At 38.2% G+C, this 21,999-nt stretch overlaps 1 protein-coding gene across 2 annotated transcripts in view; it reads right to left on the reverse strand.

Moving 5' to 3' along the window:
- Positions 1 to 6,488: 6,488 nt before the first annotated feature.
- The window catches only part of SPECC1L (sperm antigen with calponin homology and coiled-coil domains 1 like), a 112,648-nt gene continuing 97,137 nt past the window's right edge, over positions 6,489 to 21,999 (reverse strand). For both annotated transcript variants that reach the window (XM_019539155.1, XM_019539156.1), the window contains 3 exons: positions 15,410 to 15,526; positions 13,102 to 13,161; positions 6,489 to 10,743 (listed from right to left, as the gene is read on the reverse strand). In XM_019539155.1, the coding sequence (XP_019394700.1) occupies positions 10,654 to 10,743; positions 13,102 to 13,161; positions 15,410 to 15,526 (267 nt within the window). In that variant the 3' untranslated portion in view covers positions 6,489 to 10,653. The remainder of the gene's footprint in view (positions 10,744 to 13,101; positions 13,162 to 15,409; positions 15,527 to 21,999) is intronic.

A 21,999-nucleotide genomic window follows, 5' to 3' on the forward strand; every position in this document is an offset into this window, starting at 1 on the left:
ATAGCACACATTAGTCTGTAAATATAAAATCCCCTGGAAAACTGAGTGTTGGGGTACTTATTAAAATTTTCAGAACTGAGGGGGTATTTGCTACTTAAAAGGTTGAGAAACACTGCTTTAATACTGCTCCTTTGTTCAGTATTTCATATGACTTTATGAAAGCTCTGTATTATTAAGCAAGTAACTATACAAAAACCTAATCTAATCATAAAACCTAATCCTGTGACCACAAAAATATTTTCCTACAAATGTGATAAAAACTTGTTACACTGTTGACATTTCTTAGTTTTTCTCCTAATATGGATCTCCCCTCTGGAATTAGCCATAGGATTTTCAATAGTCCTTCACTGTAGGACCACAAGTGTCTTGATCAGGAACAAAATGGAAGTTGGGTTTTAAAACTCATGCAACTCAGTGTACCAATCAAAGTGTTCGATGTTAATACTACACTTCCTCTTTTTGTTAACTGCCAGTAGTCACACTTTTAACTAATGAGCTTTCCTGCATGCTGGATTCTTAAACGCACAATTATTTTTTAATATTGTTTTTGAAACATTTCTTATTCTAAAAATAAAGCCTATATGAAAAAATTGTGCAGACATGTTTTAACAACCAAAAATTTAATTGAAATTTTCAAAATGTGAGTAGTTTTTCACATTCTACTTACAAATTCACAGAGAACTGCTATTGCTGTGAAACAGAGGTACTCCTTTTGAGTTAACTTTCTAAGCCTCAACCAAGACACACATAAGCTGCACAACTGCTAGAAAGCATCCTCGAACAAGGGCGTGATCTAACTAAAGAAATCAACACATTTCGCCACTAACTTGAGTGGGAATGAGGTGGCATACCAAGAGCCATGTCTACGGCTTGCATCCAATTTGGTAATCACATCTGAGATAAAGATTGGCCCAAACCAAATCCCAGCACTGGTGTATGTAATATATTCAAGATAAAATAGAACTGGAATCAAATCAGTCCTTCGATTTTCTCTAGAGGCAAGTAAAATCTAGTCAACCGGTTGCTGAATCAATATATGGCAAGCTCTTTATATAGCCATTTTTTCCCCTCCCGCTGGCTCCTTTTGACATAAATCTTGGAACAATTTGGATTCAGGCTCCATACGTGTATCACATAATTCCAAGCAACTAAGTTATGAATGCTGCTTTATCAACCAGTATGAATAGGATGAAATTATACCCAAGGTATTTTAGCCTGTTTCACCTGGAGAGTTTATTTAGGACACAGAGGGCATGTCTACGCATGCTTTTAAGTGCGCCTAAATTTAAGGTGTATTTGCCTGAGGCGATTTTGGCATGTGTCTACATGTGCATGCACTAAGGCTCATTAGTGCAGTGTGTGGACAGACTTGGGACTAAAGTTAGTCCCAAGTCAGTTGACATACACAGTGTTAATGCACTTTAGTGCATTTACATGTGCATTAGGGTGCTTTAGCTATTCACACCTAAATTTGATACCTCCTTTTGCAGATATCAAGTTTAGGCATGAATAGCCTAAAATCACCACTTTTAAGGTACGTCAAGGGTGTGCACACGTAGACCCAGGCCCTTAATGCACCTTAAAAACAGCTACTGCACCTTAAATCAGCACGTGTAGATGTGCCCAGAGAGAGTTTAGGACATAGTTTTTAAACACAGTGCTACTTGTTTCCTTCATAATGGCCAACCAACCTCTTCAGAATGAAATAATTCTAAGTTTTTAAATAGGGTATAAAGATGGCTCTTTCCCAATGGGCACAAAACTGAACCGAAGGGGCTAAAGTGGCTCTATCCAGCCAAATTCTTGGTCAGTTTATTAATTTGATTGGATTATTAATTTCACTGGTCTATTCAGATTTAAATTAAACATTAGTCATCATATTTCTGAGACACTGCGAACACTAAATGTAAATTAAACAATTGTGACCGTATAGTGGCTGGTACTCTATACCCTTTACTTGTTTTTTTATATTGCAGGCCTTTGGGGCAAGATCTGTCAAACATCTGTACAAGGTCTAGCCCTTTTATGTAGTATGGCAATATGTATGGGTAGTAATTACAGAAACCTATTTGAAAATAAAAATTATTCAGGTGTTTTATTTAAAAAAAAAAAAAATCTAAATATGGGAAAAGGAGCCACCAAAAAAAAGTGACAAACATTAAAAGCTTAGCAGATGAGTCAGCAGTCTGTTGGCTACACTGTACTTGCCTCTAGAGAAAAATTAGGAAAATGGAAGAACTCATCCGATTTCTGTTTTATTTAATATTGAACATTACAAACTCCAGGCCACATTGAGATACATGGTTGCTTCTTGTGATAAGGAATATCTAATGTATGTATTTAAGACCCTGTTGCTATCAAAACACTAATCACATTTATTTGTTACCAGACTCCAAGCCTCACTTTAAATTACTTTTGTCAATGCCATTTTATTAAATTCAAATCTTACCTTCAGAATTCTTATGTACCGCTATGTAAAGGGATTCCACTCTCAATGAACTGAAAGGCTACAAAGCAAGAATTCCCTTTGTGGAGCTGTTCTGAGGTACTCACATCTCCCTATGGATGCTCCCATTCCCTAAGAGAATTTTGAAAGAGTAGGAATGTAAAAAAACAGTTATCCAATTCAAGCACAAAACCAGCAATTCAGAACAAGTTAACATAAAACAAAAATCCCAAATAGATATTTTTATCAGAAAAATCTATGGTTACATGTGACTAAAATATTAAAAATCTTTAGAATAGTTGCTTTACATTATACTATTATGCTAAAAAAAGCAAGAAGAATTCACAAAATATCAGGAATTTCTGTTACCCACCTGTCTACAATTTTGCACTCAGGTCACAGTGTTACAAGCCTCTCCCTTACAGTGTGTTTCTGAAAGCAAGAAAGTGAGGGTGACAGAATCAAACAGTTTAACTAGATCTCATTTTGTAGTGTGGCTTCTCTCAAACAATGCAGCACACAGTTGGAGATTTGTAATCTTTATTTCACATATACTTAAGAAGAAAACATGGCAACATTGGCAAATTGAAGGCGTACATACTAAATACAAATACAGAATACATTGTTATGTATAAAGAAAATACCTGGATCTTTAGCAGTCCTTGCCAAACTAAAAGCATATTGATTCCAAAATCTTTAACTAAAAATATGCTTGTCAAACTTTTAAGTCCCAATGATTAATGGATTGTGCCTTTTGAACTGGAACCAGGATGAAGTTTAAATTTAAACACATTTTGGATTGCTTTGAAGTCTCAAGCTCAGCTAGATGGGATGCAGGAAAAAAATACTAGCATTTCCCCCTTTGCCTTCAAGCCCAAATTCATGAACCAACCATGTACTTTAAAAGTTCAGTTGTTTCCTGAAAGCTTTCAATTATATCCATAGCATGTGTTTGTATGACTTTTGAGAGGGGGTACTAGGAAGAAGAGAAAGTGCTTTTTGAATAGGGCAAGAATCTCAGCCTCCCTCCTGTTCCACAACTGCTACTCGGACAGTCCATGTTTCAAAGTATATATAAAAATTAACACATTAGGAAAAACTGATCGAGAAGTTTTCCAGAATCACTTTTCTTGTTACAAGACTGTTGAAGGTCACTGAAAATTCCCTGTAGAACACTTATGCCTTGCAAGTAATGACAATATTAAAGGCAGTAGTATCACCAGCACAGGTTGCATCCCACTTTTAAAGATAATGTAGTATGTATGATGCCAAATGGAAAGAGCAGACAATAAAAATCCATTTTTGTTCATTGCGGGGCAGGGCAGAAGAGACCAGGGAAGGCTTGTTCACACTACTGCCACATCTGAATCAAAAGTACCTTTAACGTGTCAAGAGTATAGTTCAGTCTACCAACTGGGTGATGCCAGTTAGTGCCATTATGTTACTTTGATGTGGGCACCTCTCCACTGGAACCCCAATCTGGTTTTAAACAACTTTCACACAGCTGCTAGCAACTTAAACTGGGTTTGAAATAACAATTCAAATGGCAAAATGCTCCAAAGTCACTGGAATGCTTCAAAACGCTTGGAAGCCACTGGGGTAGAATGGGGGAGGGAGGGGAATGTGCCTACTGCAGAGGCCAGGGTCACCCCTGGGCAGCTCCCCATGTTGTAACAAGCTAAAAGTCTCACACTTTTCATTTATTTTATTTTTGAGACAAAAAGATTTTTTTTGTTTAGGAAAACTTCAGCAATTTTAAAAATTGCAAATAAACTGGTATGCTATATTGGTCTAAATAGGAAGCTGTAATAAACTAATATGTTTAAGGTTGATGTGCATATTTAAAAGCTTTCAGGATGCTCATGAAACGGTGGTCACGTACATATTTTGACAGACATGTTACTTGGGTAGTTTATCATGGAAAGTTGTATTTTATTCACTGCAGTGGCCCCCAGTTCATCACCCTAATTGAAAATATATCATTTACATATTACTTATGAATAAAGCCTCCAGAGAATGTATGTCTGCAGCATGAGGGAAGGAGGGAGTTTCTGTGTAAGATACAGACTTAAAAAAGTAGAGTTTTGACCATTAACTGCTTACCCTTTAAGTCCTCAGTTCATAAACTATGGATTTGAGACAGTGATAACTCAAAAAGTGTTTCCTGTGGCATTCTAGGTACAATATAAATACTACAGGCACATGCTTAAAATCATGCATATTATTCATTGAAAAGAAGAAATGCACATAACACAACATATTATGTAACTGCAGCAAAAGTCAAAAGAAACAGTTCATAATCTAGAACTGTAAAACAAAATGGTCAGTTCAAAATCCAAAATATTAGAAAAGAACAATAAATCTAAACCCCTGACAACATTTCTTCTACTTCATTTAATACAAACTATTCCTTCAAAAATACTAACAGAAGCAAACACCCCAGCTGAGAACTTATATTCCATTTGTCAGCTTTATGTGAATGATTTTGGCCACACTGAGACCCCTGAAAATAGGGGATAGAAAAAAAAAAAATCTTACCCACAATAAAGCATATTACATATTCTGTAGGAGATTCATCCTACTGTTGTTCTGCACCCAGCACTTGCATAGTATGCAATGCTCTGGCAGACCACGGTCCTGAATCAATAAAGGTCAGGAATATCGCAAATTAAAAATACACTGCTTTAGCTGAAGACAAAAGACACCTGACAATCATAACAATTATTATTCTGTTTTGTATGTGGGGAAATATTTCCAATGAAAGGAAAGGAATCACATGAACTTAATTTGCTAAAACACTAATCCTGTCAAATTATGAGTAAACTGGAAAGCTTCTTACCCCAGAAGTTCGCAAGCATAGAATACATAAAATGAAAATCACTTCAATACTCTGCTTAATGGGGCAAGCCTTCTGTACAGAAGTGTATATACAAAGATCATTTAAATGATTTGGGGTTAGCTCCCTGAATGCACTTCACAGATGTTCCAAGTGCCTAGCACACTTACCTTTTGACAGTTACCAAATGTACTCAGTTACTGACCTAGATATTACAGATTAAAGCAAAAGGCAGGGCAAATTCTACAACTTCATTGTAAATGTCTAACTGATCTGAACTCTAATAACAGGAGTTATTAAAAATTAAATAAGAAATTAATAACCCTTTCTACTACAAAACTCACCTTTTGAATGTAGGACCACCTTGTAAGCAACACTCCAGAAGAAAAGCTATTATAGAAGCACATTCAATCTTAGATTTTTTTTTTTTTTTTTTTTCTTTTTTTTTTTTTTTTTTTTTTTTTTAGGACCACGAAACACATTACAGATGTCTAACTATTTTATTTATTGGAGAGCTTACCAGACAAGTGGTCTGGTAGCATAAAGACTGGGTGTGCTGACTGAATGGTTGAAGAGTTCTGATTGTATCTGTCGCGGTAAACAAAATGCATGATAGTGTTTCTAAGACACAGGAATGACATGTCGGTTTAACAATACCCTGTGCTAAATCACATCTCAAATCAGTGCTGGTGTCCCCCTTCGTAAGGGATTCATACTCTAACCATTCACCTTGAGGCAAGGCACTGAAACTGTAGGGTTTGGAGGAACATAAAGGCAAAATTGTTAATCATTGACTATATCATGTCTGGAGGAAGATCATAAAATGAATTTAGGAAATATATTACTACTCTAAGGCCTGTTTTCTTCAGCAATATACTTAGGGCTGTCACTTGATTCAGATTCCAGATGAAGGGACTGATATTCCTAAAGCAACCCACAAAGGGATACCTACTCATCAGCTTAGAGGCAAGCTCTGTTTCCAGAACAGCCATGAATAGAACAGCAGGAAAAACAAAAGCCACTAATAGAATACAATCCTATATATCAATTTAAAATGGAGTGAAGTCTCTCCCTTTTACCCCTTCAAATTGCACAGGGACTTGAGATGTAAGGATCAAAGAATGTTGTTCCACATTCCATACTAGACTTGTCACTGAGGTCACCTTACAGGAGAACCTCATTCCCCTCCCCCCCTAAAATACCAAAGACATTTGATAATCAATTTAATGTAATTATTAAAACAGCTCTTCATAACCGGTTAAACTACTACTCCATGCAAACCAAAATTCTGCTCTGTTTACACGTGTAAACCCAAAGTAACTATTGAAGAAGTCAACAGAGTTGATATGGACTCACACCAGTGGAACAGAATGGAGTTTGGTGGTTTTGTTCTGGCCCGTGAAAGAGACCTTTCTGAGAAAGAGATGGGATATGGGAGAAGGAGAAGGGGGTAAGGTGGCCTTTAGGAATACACAAGACAACTTAAGCTAGAGAAACTTTATCAAAAATTTGTAAAACAGTATATATGGTAGTGTCATTATGAACATGACATTCTGGGATGTGGTTTCAATTACCAAATTTTGCTCACAATTTCTAGCATGTATGCTGTGATGAAAGGTCATTATGAAGTCTACTGGACTACATGGCTAAAGTTCATGCATTAGTGTTTCTAGTTAAATATACCTGAAAACCAAATCAGATGCATTTTACTCATTCTGAAGCCATTTCACTTTTATTTTTGGTTAGGATATCAAAACACTCTAAGACTGTCTTTCTGAAAAATCAAAAATAAAATATTCCTTCCCAGCGCCACTTGAAGGTAAATAAAAAGCTGCAGCTGTTCATTCAGTCCATCATTGATATACTATCACCACAAACTTGATACACTCTGGGACTGGGTTTTGACATTTTATGTTCTACAGAATATGTTTCACTTACAGTATTGCTACACAGCACAGTACACCCCTGTGATACCTGAGCTAGCTGTAAATGAGCTGTAGCTTGCTTCCCAATAGTAGTATAGCTACAATAGTGTTGTGCTCTGTCCAAGCTAATCAGCCCTGCTGACAAACAGACTGGATTAGGGAGAGTTAGCCCAGGTACCTTAGTGCCATGGAGACACACCCTTAATGCCATTCAGATAGTAGCAGAGCTGTCTGCATTAATGTCTGATAACCCTAATTTGGTTATGTGCATCTCTGGCAGAGATAGTCATCAGTAACACTGACATACAACATAGGCATTTGCAAGGCACATGTTAAAATACAATAAAAAAATCTACCATATCATGTTTGGCCTTCTTAGTACATTCAGAAATATTTAAGAAATCAAAAAATAAAAGTCGATTAGAAAGAAGTCTGCACTTTATAACGTGCAACAGAACTGGCCTTCCAGGATGCTGTATATGATACGTTTGCATCATGTTGAAGCATACCATAGTTATCCAGAAGGGTTACATCATTATTCTTCTACTTAAATAGCAGAAAACTTGTTTGAGCATTTCTGAACATTTGCTGCAAACTGTAGCAAGGATTTCTGTTTTACTTCTTCCGTGTGTTTCTTGAATCCTTCCGCATTGTCCATGGTTCAATACTGTATTTGTACACATTCAGATACATCTCTAGGAAAAGCCTATTTATTCAGCCATGTGCTTATTTCCAGATCTGACCTACAGCACAGGTTTATCATCAACACAAGTAGAACTTCAAACATAAAAAACAAGCAAGCAAGCAAGCAGACAGACAGATCATGCCACCCAGCAGAGTTCATTTCACAGCAAGGTTTTTGTTCATTATTTAAAAGTTTCCATCTCTGAAGACTCCCAATATCCCTGTCACAGAGCGTAAGTGGATGCATTTAAAACGCTACAGCTGCCCTTTTATGAATACTTATATGATTATTATTTCAATTATTGACAGATATAACAGTCCAAACAAATAAAGTTCATAGACAGGGCAACAGAAAAATAGGCAAAAGCCCTAGGTTCAAACTATATTAACAGAATAAGGTACTAGTAAAATTTACACAAAAGAGTATTGTTATTTCCATCCAACAGAACTTTCTTTTTCTATTTTAAATGCAATAAATAAAAACATAATTGTAGAGAGGTACCTTAAATTCAAAGGAAAGTGAGACTATAGCTTTTTGTGGCATAAATGTGCAAAAATAGGAATTCACTGGTGAGATGCATGTGACCTTGACAGCGTACAATTCCAAACCAATCTATTAATCCTGTAACTTAAGTTTCAAGAAATAAGTAAAAATACCAAAATAAGCTGCTTTAGAAGGGAAAGTTAAATTTCAGTCTTCTATTAAAGATGACTTTTTTTCATTTAAAGTTTCTTATGCAAGTTTTCTCCTGATTCATAGCCTGAGAATATTTACCTACTTGTAGGGATAACCATCCCATTCCTAGGGGAAGTAAAGCATAAGTCACCAGAAATTGCTGCTCTGGAAACTTCTCCAAGTGCTTCTACACAGATTAAATGATTCGGGGTGGTTGTTACATATGATAAATAAAGGCATTTTCATTGACATTTGTTAGAATTTAAATGTTAGATGAGCTTTTTGAATATTAAAGTGTGCTAAGTCTTTTTTTAAATGTGACAGACACGGAAATGCTCACTTCTTCAGAACCCGGACTCTTTCCACCTGACTACAGCTTTGATCTGAATCAGTATTTTTTCTTTGTGACAATTCATAGCACACTTGCATTCAAGGAATTGTTAACATCTAAAACATTAATTTCAACTCTCTAGAAGAGTTATAGGCGCTATATATGAATGGTGGAGTCATCATTTCTAATGGTTATCGAGTTGGAAGGTTAAACGTACATATAAATAGAGGTCGTCAGAGAACTAACTTTGTAACATAAGGCTTTCAACTCACTATCAGAGGTTCTTTGCTCTGGCTTAACTGTTGATAAATATTTAGGAAAGAAAGTGGCAGAAACAGTGGTAGAGAGAAAGCCTTTCCTTGGCTTGACATGTATAGGATTGCAGCAAATATGCTAACACTGCCCATCAGCTTGACACTGAAAACGTTTCTGAGCTGCTGATATTCTGCACAGTGCCCTGAAGTGCCAAGATCTAACAACTCAAGGACTGTTAAGGCACTTGCTTGAATTCTTTTGCCCAGAGAGTTTTGTCACATAAATTCGTGGGAGAACAGAATTTGAGAAGAACAAAACTTTACAATTTTTCCTCACAAGCATGAGCTTTGGGATACAATATTCTAAATCAGAATAGTTTACATAAACAATAATCCCTCCGCGGTTCTTTTCTTTTCATGTCTTGTCTTCTTTGAGTCAGACCATAATGTGCAAGATGAGAGAAAAAGCATACATGCAATATTCAAAGGAAGACTGAGAAAAACTGTCCCATTACTGCTTCTTCCTGAAAAAATCTCTTTGCTGAGGAAACTCCCATTCCGATGGCATGGTAAGAAGTCAGTGACATCTTATGCTTGTATTGTTGTAAAAGAAAAACCATAGGATTTCTCTGTGTGCTATACAGACAAAAGAAGAAGAGGGAAAAGGACAAGCTGTACAAGCATAAATTCTGGATTAATCTCACTAGTTAGAATGGAAGCACAAAATTATATGAAATATGGATTCATCCAAGTACAGTATACCCTGAACACCAGGAGCTGAGTGTGCTAGTCCTTATAATCCATTAGATAAAGTTGGAAGCCACATTACTGTGTGACAGAGGTAGGCTTAGAACAGTTATTTACTGAAGAATCCTTCTGTGCCAGATTTGTCAAGATGGTAACAGTACTCTCCAGTCAAGTAAGCCCAATTGGAATAAAAGCTTATTTTCCTAGAATATTGTGCATATTTTAGAGGAGGAAAAAGAGTTAAAGGCAGTAACTGAATTATTTTTAAGAATTTTACTGTCTGGGGTGCAGTGAGCATGGGTAAAATATTCACCCAGATTCTGTGGTATCTAATATTGTAGAAAAATTGTTATTATGATGCTCTGTCATCTTTTCCTTCTCATATTTTAGCTTTACATTCAGTCTTCTATATGCTACAGCATTCACTTACTGCAGTCTCTTAAGTATGAAAGCTTCAGGATGTCTGGTGAAAAGGCAGTTCTTTAAAGTCCAGACTTACTAGGCTACATGATTATTTTGGATACTTTAGTAACTTGGGATATTCCAAGCACTATGGTAGTGATTTCTTACTTCTAGCTGTTATCCAAGCTTTACTGGCTGAAGCAGTTTGAGACAAGCTTTGACAGTGTCACTGAAGTTAGAGAGATTTGAATGTTGCCAGTTTTCAATGAAACTGGGATTAGCATTTCAGTCAGGTTTCCATCTGGTAGCTAGAGTTGGCTCTACTCTGAAAATCTCTTGAATTACCAGGGTTTCAGGTTTCAAAGTATTTGTAAATTGCTGTAACATACATCATGACATTCTGCCAGTCAGGACGCTCAGTTCGCACCATTTCATTGATGTCCTGTCACAGAAAAAAAGATATGCCAACATTAAATATTTCCACCTTGTGAATTCCTGCTACTGTTCTGCTCATCCAGGCATAAAACTCCCACAATGAAAAAGTCTAAAGGAATGAGCTTTCAATTTTATTCAGTGCTTTATCTGCAAAGACTGGATGGTAAAAGGCATTTCACAACTTTAAATTTCTTGGGGCATCTGTTGATGGTTATCATGTTACAGAAAAGCAACATTAATTATGACAGGAAGTATCAGAGTTCAGCATCAGAACCAATCTCAGCTTTTTTCTCATTTAGCATTACTACTCCCAGTCAAAACTACTGTTTTTACAAACAAGAACCCCAACCTTCAGCTGACAGAACATAAGTTGGCTTGTGTATCCATACATGCATTATCAGCTGGAGGGTACTATTTGTTGAATAGTAACAAATTTAACTGTACAAAGGATGGGAAATAACTAACCAGATCTGACATTTGGTCTTTACACTTTTCTTGTCAAATCTCACTTTGCAGTACATTAATGAACTCAACGTGGATTTTGAACTAGGAAAAAAGTTGGCAATTTATTACCAAATCAAATATACCCAGGAGGGAATATAAAACATGAGCAGTCAGTTCCTGCATAAAAAGTTATGAACTGATCTAATAACTATTCCACATAATGTGAAAAATGATTAAGTAGTAAATAGAAGGAATGTTTCTTGATCTACAAGTTAAATAGACAACAACCTAACAGACGAAATAAAAAAGGAATAATAGTTTTTAAACCCTTCCTACCATTTCTCAAGTTTATTTCTTAAACCTCACCCATAATCCTCAGGAGAGTTTAAACAGAACCAGTTGATTTGTTGGCATTTACTGTGAAAGGAGCTGTGAATAAACACCTTCGTTAACAAGCAGAAATGAAATAACTCCCTCTAGTATTACTATTGTTAATCTTTATATATGTAATGACTGTTTTCCCACAAAAAAGCATGGGCACACACCACAGTGTGCTGCACATACTGGTAAACAATTTATCTTATAAAACACAGGTTAGGTTTCCATACAGGTGATTTAATTAATCTGATTTTATAAATGTGTCTGTAGGTATAGAGATTACACTTTAAGACTATTTTTAATTTAACAAGTTCTATGCATCCTGCATAATCCTAGTCCTAGAACCCTTATGCCCTGTAACATTACAAGACAGAGAAGAGAGATTTTTACTGCAGCTAATTCCACATAAGTATTACTGCAGTTACTCTAATAGTTTAGGTCTTACATCAGCATTTGGTAAGAAACTTCGTGTTTCAAAGATCACTATCTTATACAATGTGACTCAGTCATTTCCATTGTGAACAAATACAATGGCTTCACAGAAGCTTTGATAAAGATCACGGGAAGCGTTATTTTTACGTGTTGAACTATTCTGCATCATCAGCTGCCAGGTCTATAGAGCTTTGCTAGAATTCAGTTTACATAAGTCGCAATGAATTATCAAGTAAATTCCAATTCTAACACTGGCATTCTAACTGGATTGCTGGAGTAATTCACTCAGGCTTGGGTTTCTTAGCCCCATGTTTTCAAATAAAAGTTTTCTTTTTTCTAATAAATGCTTTTATAATGGCAATTAATAATTCTTTCCAGAACTGTCTGTGAATTTTTTCTTATAGAGGGTCCAAAGGCTCTTAGCTGTTAACTATTAAGAGAAACGACGTTAAATTAAGAGGTAAAATCTTAATTTGCTTTTCTTCAATATGGACCTTGTTTCAAATTTTCTATTGTGTTTCCTGTGGTGGAATATGAGGATAAAGACTGCCTTAATACCAACAATACGTTGGACCAACAAATTGGTCCAGCAATTAATGTTTCACATAAATTATAACCTTCACATTGCACTGAGAAGCAGATGAGTTTTCATGGGTCTGAGCTGAATGTTTAAGAAATCCAACACACTTGAAACAAAGTCAAATCTAGAATGTAGTTTGTTTTTATTCTTCAAGGCACTAGCACAGATTCACAATACGCTGAGTAAGAAATGTTTGGTATCTGCAGACCTTCCACATCTAACAGGCAGAATACCTGCAAGAGATTAACCTGTGCCCTTCTTTAGCTTCACTGTATTGCTTTGAATAGAAATATTTTCTTAGTTGGTCACACACCCGTTCTGTCAAGAAAAAAGCAAGAAATGACCAAAAAACCCAGAAGATACCAGTAATGCCCACATAACCGTTCATATATGATTACAACCGTCAGATCAGCCTATTGCATCTTGGGTCTAAAGCATGAAAATCTGTGTGTTACATAGCTTCCAAATGTAAAGTTTAAAAGATATTTTATGAACAACACATGATCTGCTTAGTGTGCACCTAACACTTACCAGAGTGGATTTGATCCCAACACTTTCAGCAGCTTGAAAAGCCAGAGTGAAATTCCGCCTCTGTAAATGTGATATAAAAATATGTTAGTCAAGAATAAAGAAAAACCTTTTGAAAATTTAGTAGGCTTCTTACTTGAAAACACTTCTAATAAAATCCTTAATTAACTTTAGTTAAAGCATAATATTAGATACCATTAAGACTTGTGCCATAGAAGTTGTTCTGTATCACAGACACAGGAGTCTTTCGGAAATATTTACCACCCTCCTGACTCGAGGATAAAGAATTCTGAAGATGACAGCTAAATCAAGTGCTAACTGAAAATTTTGTCACAAATCACATAGGAAAAACCCCATCAGATAAAAAAAGTTTTTTCCTAGTTTTGGATGGGGATGGTTTTATATCAGGATGGGTAAGAAAGAAGCAATTACAAGGAATAATACTTTTTTTTTCTTTATTTGACAAGATTTATTAAAAGAGACTACTAAGCAGAGTTCAGGAAATTCCATATTTATAAGGTTCTAAATTTCAAAATTTCATAAACTGCATACTTCAGTATTACACACACACACACACTTCTATGTTGTTTGATAGAAGTGTGGGACAAAATGAATTGGCAGTAAGGGGTTCTGTTGATTAAATAACAGCCAGTTTTACAGAGGGTGGAATTAGCATTCAGGAAGAAAGTATGCAATTATTCATCTTTCCTAGGTATTCCCCATAATATTCCCTCCATTTAGTAAAATATTATGTAAAGCTGATTTTAAAGCCAGGGTCCAAAATTAAACTTTACTAGAGATATTCACTTTGTTTTTGTCAGCCTCATCATTATACAAAAAAAAAAGGTAAAATTGTAATAGTTGTATGAACAAGAGACAAATAATTCAATTTAATTTCAAGTAAAAATGTGTTTTTCAGAATAATAAGAGGTCAAAAAAACTGCAGCACTAAATCTTGGATGAAAGAGGGAATGTAAGAGAATATCTTCCACAGACCAAAAAGGGATATATAATAAAAGTTATTATGAAATAATAAAATCGTTTAAATATACTCAATGGTGAGAAAATAAGAACTACAGGACTTATTCAAAAGGTGACAATTATTTCTTCACAAAAATTGAAAAAGTATAAGTGATCTCTTGGCATATATTCAGGAAAGCCATTTTGTATTTGTTAGGATGTTTCAGTGTAACTCTGGAGTATAGTCTTAATAGGTTCCAATTACAACAAGGGATTACTTGTTTCCTTAAATGATACTTAAACTTTTTTTAAAACTATTTAATTACAGAGGAGGAAAAAAAACAAACAAACCCCAAAACTTTTTTTCTGAACATGACATGACCAGGCTGGGACTGGAGAATATTTGCCCAACTTGGGGGCCTAGCCTGGCTCCCCTCAATACCCCAGCAGAGGTAACTGGTGAGGGCTGCAAGGCAAGAGGCTCTGTTCTACGCCCCCCTCCAGCGTAGGCCGGGCATAGCAGCCCGACAGCTGCTGCTGCTTCCCTCCCTCTCTGATGACAGCTGCAAGTGTGGAGCTCAGCTGGTGCTTGCATGGGTTAATTTCTTGCATGATCAGCCATTTTAGAAGCACTCTGCAGCTGTGCACATGTGTTAGGTCATGGCTGTAGATCTCTTTCAGGGCCAGATCACACAAAACGTGTCACTGCTATCTGCATCCATAAGGAAATGTCCTGACTTACTGCCCACTCTCCCATTCCCCAACCATTTTTCCTGGCTCTTTCTTTAAAGAGCCACTTGGTGCTTCTTCTTCCCTATGAGAACCAGAATGTAAACAAACTTTCAACATGACCTACTTAGCTGAACTAATAGCTTTGTGTTAAGAAGAGAGGAAAAGCACATAACCAAAACCATCTCAAAGTGTTTGAGAGCCGCACTGTTCTCACTCTCCCTTGCCCTTTGCATGGGTCTGTGCAAGGGTCAGGGGAGTACCTCCTTCATCCAGCTGGTGAACTGAGTTAACTTCTTATTAGCAGCACAGCTGAAGGGGGAGGCAGGTAGGGATGACAGCCCCTGTCATCAGCTCTCTAGTTTCCCTTGCTGGCAAGTACTGGCAGAGCAAGTTTTCAGGGTGCTTTCTCCCATGCTGGATACAGAAGGAAGTCCCATGAAGCAAGTTACTTGTTTGAGTGATAAAAATGATGTCTGCCAGAGGCCCCAGTAACACAAATACCAGCCACCTTCCTTGTGTCAGCTCTTCCACCTCTATGAACCTCTCAGAGAGATGCTATGATGCATTCTAAGTGGTCTGTATTTTCAGCAAGTCTAAATAGGACTTTCCAATACTGTACCTTGTCCTGGCTGTTCAGCTCTTGATAGGGAATATGAGCCGGGAGGTAAGTATGGAGGACTGCGCAGAAGGCCAAACCGTCGTTCCAACTGCTGCTGAAGTTTGTGATGTCAATGTTCTTGAAGGGGAACAAAGTTTATATATGCAAAAGGTTAAATTCTAAAGCATTATTCAGTGACAAGCTACAAAGCAACTGGGAAAGAAACAATGATAAAAAACAAATCGTTCATGTTTTTTGCTCCTAGTTGAAACCACTCCATTTCCTGTGTTTCCAAATAGCTCTCTCTTCCAATTCTGGAATGGTATGAATTCAAAATCTAACACTGCTGAGTGCGAGAAAGACAAGGGCATAAAAGAGCCATCTTTTCCTGTCAGATGATCACCTATGGAGCATCTTCTGTCTTGCCATTCAAGACAGATGCTACAGATGCGTGCCCATTTCTGAATGCTTATGTTCCACCAAGAAAGGAATATTTTGGGAGAGTTGAACATATGCCAGCAGGAACAAAATACAGTTAAATATTTCTGGTTTCTTTTAGTAGCATTGTAGGGTTTTTCTTGCAGTTGTCATGATACGGAGAATTTGAGAAGCAAGATTTGTGAGATCAGGTAATATGTTTCACTGGTTCAACTTTATAGCTGAGAGATACGATAAGCTTTCAGTGCTCCAAGGAAGGATGTTCTCTGCCCAAAATCTTGTCCAACATCTCTCCAAACCATAAAATTGGCCCAATAAAACATATTATGCTTCACCATATAAATCCTACTTCCAGGCTTTTTGGAATCATAAACTATTATGGTGGTTCACCTGTTTTGTCAAGGAATGGGAAGACCAGATTTTTCTCTTTTTTCTACTGTATTACTAATCAGAGAAAAAGACTGATCACTGACCACAGCTATTTTCTCTTCTTAAGAATTTTATTTTCATTAGAGAAAGATAAATGAATGAGGAGTCAAAAGATTACACAAACTAGTTACTAATTCCTGATGAAAAATTAGTTCGCTGGAACACTTTCATCACTGAACAGCTGAAGGAAAAGTTCTTTCTGAATGAGGTGTAACAGTAAAATTCCACATTCTGTAGTTGGTCACCCCACATACCCTTCCCTTTACTGTTCCTACAGGAAACTCAGTAGCAATGTTAGATGCAACTTTTTATTCAACAAAATTGTATAAAGAGTTGTTGAAAAGAGTGAATAGGGTCTGCCACAGGAAGTTATGAAAAAGATGCTTAAGTGACTGTTTTAAAATTACTATTGATTTGGCTTTTGGCAGCTAAACAAGGGTAAAGAGCTTAATGCCACCCTAGTGAATGTCAGCCAGTTTAGATTTAGCTGATTAAAATCCAATTAAGAACTAAAACAGCCAGCCTATCCTTTAAGATCCAAAGGCACATATTACATGTATTAAATATACTTCTCCTTTAACCGAAGTTAAGTCATGTTCTTCATATTTGTTGTTCCTCTAAGCCTGAAACAATTAGCAATCATAAAATCCAGCAAACAGAAGAATCAAACTTATCTACCCCACAGCCTGATGTTCATCACAGAGACTCACAGAATACTAACTGTAATAATGAGTCATCCTCGGTAAATCTCGAACAGAAGCGTCCAGAGTATTAATATGCCAAATGCAGTAAAACTAAAAACATCAAAATTATGGAATTGCGAGACTCAGGTTTCCTGTCTTATCATTGAGGGTTTAGGATCACAAATGTAAAACAATTGCAATGTTCCCTAACCCTCCCTTTCACATCAATTTCTGCAAGAGTACAAGGGGAAATCTTCATTTCCTGCTTAGCTTCAGCCTTTTTTTTTATACAGTCTCTACAAATACAGGTTCAAACTATAGTGATGTAAGCGTACGTGCTTAGCCTCACAATGCCTGAAGGCAACGGTCTGAGCATTGCTTTGCAATCCAGCAGCCTGCTTGCAAACGGAAATGGCTTTGTTTGAGACCTCCAGTCTGTGGGAATACATTTTTTCTACACAGCCTCAGCTTCCTTCAGACACAAGAGCAAAAAAAAAAAAGAAAAAAAAAAGAAAAAAAGTCTCCCTCCTTTCCCTTCCAACAGCCAGGAAGCTGGAAACCAACTGAATTAATTTGATTTGGTTCTCAGATTTCAGAACTAGTCCAACACTACCTGAACTGAGGGAGAAGGGGGCTTTTCATTTTTAGCTAAGCCACCAGGCCAATTTTATACAACAGAGACCAGGCCAACTTTCAAAGATGTTAAGAATCAAAGCTATAGAAATTCCTTGATACACAAATCTAAGTTGCTCTTTGAAAAGTTCCTCCCCCACCAGCATGACATGCACTGCCGAAAGCTTGTAACCCAAATTAAGCTTTTAAGGGCTCTTCTTTCTAGCCAACGTTGGTTTGCAGCCACCTACCTTTAAAGTACTTGTTCATTTTTTTATTAATCAAAACAAAGCTGCAGATTTGGAGTAATGATAAACTGCCCAATTTTACAAGATAGCTACCTACCATATGACTATCATAGCCACTAAAATTGAAGAGCATTTTTTTTTATGAAGTCACACCCCATAAATGAAAATAAATTACAATATGAAAGACAGCCCATACAAAAATAATATGCAAGTCTCTTCCCAAGAAAGAGCCTGGGAGGTGGGGAAACGGGAGAAAAAAAAAAGACAAGCTGGGTTGTGGAGAAGTCAAATTATAACATTAAATGGTGTGGCCCTATGTGCATTTGGCTGAAAAAACTGTAATAAGGTTTAAGAAATTCCTTGACTCTGCACCACAGAACATGCAATCACATCTTATGTAAAGACTGGGGTAAATTTAGTAAAAGACAGGTAAGTGTAATTAAAAAGGCAAAAAACAGAAGAAAGTTGAATACAACTGAACATTTAAAGAATGCCTGTACTTAGTGTTGTTATCCCCTAAGCTCTAGCAATTTGAGCTGGGAGAATAGTCTCTTCATGTTTGGCAACACTCAGCCAATATTTCTTATGAGCAGAAGCTCAGTGAGTTTATACAGACAACAGTTGACTGCAATAGTCTACCATAGAAATAAGGCCTCTGAATATTTCAAAAATTATACCCAAGTAAGGAATATGTTATCCTGTTTCTGCCTTCAACATTAACTGTCACATTCGCCCAACCCTGATGCCATGTCACCTGGCCCAGGGAAGCCCCATGGGCTAAGGCCTTGTGTGCTAGATTGGACAAACAGGGCAGTGCAGGGCCCAAACCCAGTGCATGGAGACAGGCAAGAGCAGTGAAGGACCCCAAGATGCAATCCGGACACAAGAGAGCCAATCTGGGTGCATAGGCCCATCCTGGAGCATGGGGTTCCATCTGGTCCTGTGCCATTCATCTGGCCTAGAGGGCCAAAAGGTTGGGCACAACTAACCTAACCATATTTGGATATGTTCTCTGGTCCTATTTAGAAAAACAGTTGATCACAACAAGTGATGATTATCATAAATTCACCAAACAAATGGTGCGACTGATACAGCTGTCCATCCAAACACAAAATAAATACCTGGTGGAGGACCAGGTTGTTCCTACCTCTATGGAGCTCATGGCATGTATACGCTAGAAAAAAAGAGCAGTAAGTATAAATCTGGTATTTAGGAATTCACATTTAATTCTCATCTAATTTTGCCAGTTTTATAGAGCTCAGATTCAATTGCTTTTTCTGCAGCCTATGAGCTTTTGAGTCCAGGTTTACATATTCTGAGCCAGGATTTCTTCCAGAGTAGAGTTAGGTGAAAATTTTCAGACTAAATGATTTTTCACAAGACTATACTAGTTTTGATGAGGTTTTGCTGGAATAAGGAATAAGGTTTCTGAGCTCCAGAATAGAATTTCAAGTCAAAATTGGAGAGAAACCGATTCACAAGAACCGATGCTAGTGTGGAGTAAAGAAAAGCAAGATTCTACAGCAAGTCTGCTGCTCTGCATGCCTGCGTGCATGCTTTTACGCTGCAGCACATTAAAGTTAACTCGTGGTAACTCAGCCTTTAAAATAAAAAGTAAATCAGATTTTTATAAACAGCTGTACCTGTTAGAGCCACGTCTCTAGCCACCTACAAGTCCTCATTATATCCACTGCAGATTGTGGAAGAGGGAGGTAAGGCTTCCTCAACCCCCTCTCAGCCCTTTTGCCGAGAAGAAATCCCTGCATCAGGTCTCCATATTTGCACGGATGAAATGTAGGTGCGTCATGTGGACACCTCATAACTAGGAACCTACTAAATTTACAGTTTTGCAGAAACAGCAACATCTGGGATTGTCTGCAGAATCAAAAAAAAAAGCTTGCTCCCCAGTTGGAGCCAGTGGTCCTCACTGTTGGGAGGGAAAGGCTAGCTGGTAGGGCAGCATACAAGAAGACAGCTGCCGTCTGGTCCCTCTACCCCCTGCCAAGGCCTCTCTGCCAATCAGTGCCAAGGGGCAGGGCCACTGTGAAATGACTGCAGAATCAGAACATCACATCATGATCAACCCACGAAAACTGTTAAGTCCCCATTCCTGCACCCCCTTCTGCCGTGACTCAGGTAGAACCCTACTCGTAACTGGTCACTGAGTGACTGTCAGCAGAAATTTCATGCATAGTGATCAGCAAGCAGAACCATACGCCTGGAGAAGATGGGCAAGGGAGATATTTCTTGAATACTGGTTAAAGCTACCCTACTGAAGCTTGCATCTGATTTTTAGGCCTGAACCAGTACACGGAAAGTGGTAAAAGCATGAACCAAATTCTGCATTGTTGCCTACAAATCTCTTCTGCCAGCAGTGCTTTACTGTAGACAAGCCCCAAGATACTTCAAGCTCACACAAAAAAAATCTGGTTGTTCACTCTGACTTATTATTTTTCTTATTTTTCTTATTTTAATTAAATTAATGATAACGATTATAAGGGGCAGGGGAAAAACGTACCAGGGAAATATATGTACAAGAATAATGATTCATTTTTGGACAGCACTTGGGGACAGTGTTCAGATATACCAAGCAGGCTACATTAATTCTCTTAACAGGATTTGAAAAGTCAAAAAGAAAGGGAGCTATGCTTCATAGAATCATAGAATCAGTGAGTCGGAAGGGACCTAGACAGATCTTGTCCAACCCCCTGCCATGGGCAGGAAGGAGCCCTGGAGGTGGCAGGGGTCATAAGACCCCAGCCAGGTGCCTATCCAGTCTCCTCTTGAAGATCTCCAGGGAAGGTGAGAGCACCACCTTTGTAATGTACCTCCATTCTTTACTTACAGTCTCAGTAGGACAACAGTGCACATCTTACCATCTAAATCAGGGTAGGCAATGTTTTTGGATGGAGTGCTAAAAAAACCACAGTATCTACCTTGTAAGGTGCTGGAGTGCCAGCATGCCAGAAAAACAAAGCTGGGGAGGTACATGGCAGGGCACACTGCATATTAACATAGTTAATAATAAAATGTTGCTTTTTTCAGTAAATACCAGGTTTTCTAAAAATTCTAAACCTGGTGATAATAAATAAAACTTCTTATACTACCTTTGTTCTTGTGCATTCTTTTTTGTTACACGTGATGAGAGAGAAAAAAGAGAAAGAAGAGAAAAAGAGAGAAAAAATAGAAAGAAGGAGAGAAAAGAGGAGAGGAGAAAAAGGGAGATAGAAAAAAAGAGAAAAAGAAAGGGGAAGAGAAAGAAAAAAAGAAGAGGCAAGAGGAGACAACAGAAAGAGAAAGGAAAAAAGAAAAAAGGAGATAGAAAAAAGAGAAGAGAAAAAAGAAACAAAAAAGAAAAAAGGACAGAAAAAAGAGAAAAAAGTAAGAAGGAGAAGAGAGACAAAAGGGGAGAGAGAAGGGAAGAAAGAAAAAAAGAAAAAATAAAAAGAGAAGGAAGAAAAGAAAAAAGAGAGAGAAAGAGGATGCATCTCTTGCTTGCCCATGTATCCCACTGCTACCAGCTCAGGCCCACTTGTCCAGGGCAGTTTCTGACAGAGAGAGGCAGTGACATCCCAGCCGCAGCCACCAGGGCCAGGGTGCTCAGGCCTCCCCGATGCTCCCACAATGGGGGGAGCTCAGGCCCAGGGCTGGAAGGGAGGAGTCAGCTGGGGGTCAGGCAGACAAGATTTCCTATCCCACCTGGGCAGGGGCAGCACCAGGGTGCCAAGTGCTGGGCTGGGTAGTCAGGGCAGGGTCTGGGTGGCACAGGAAGAAGCAAGAGCAGGGGGAGGCACTGCGAGCTGGCCAGCCTGACTGGGCACTTTGGAAGGTGGAAGCTGGAGGAGTGTAGAGCTGGACAGGAAATGGGAGCTGCCCTGGGGCTCCGCAGACTGAGGGCACAGGGGGCAGGTGAGCACCCAGTGGCACCCGATGTGGGGCCCAGCCCTGGCAATGCAGCTCCGTGGGGATGGGCTGCAGCCACCCTGCCTGTGAAAGGATGCTGCGTGGCTGAGACAGAACAAGAGGGCTCCCCGCTCCAGGCTCAGCCTCCCTGCACACTGGGCACAGCATGAGTGGGGCGGAGCCACCCCTGCTGCAAGTGCCAGGCCACAGGCTACCTGTGGGCCCCAGGAACAGCCACCGCTGGCAGCGCTTGGAGCCAAACCAGCTGGGAGCCTCCAGAACAGCAGCCCTCCACAGT

Source organism: Crocodylus porosus, unplaced genomic scaffold, assembly GCF_001723895.1.
Source record: "Crocodylus porosus isolate Cpor-Errol unplaced genomic scaffold, CroPor_comp1, whole genome shotgun sequence".
NCBI lineage: Eukaryota > Metazoa > Chordata > Crocodylia > Crocodylidae > Crocodylus > Crocodylus porosus.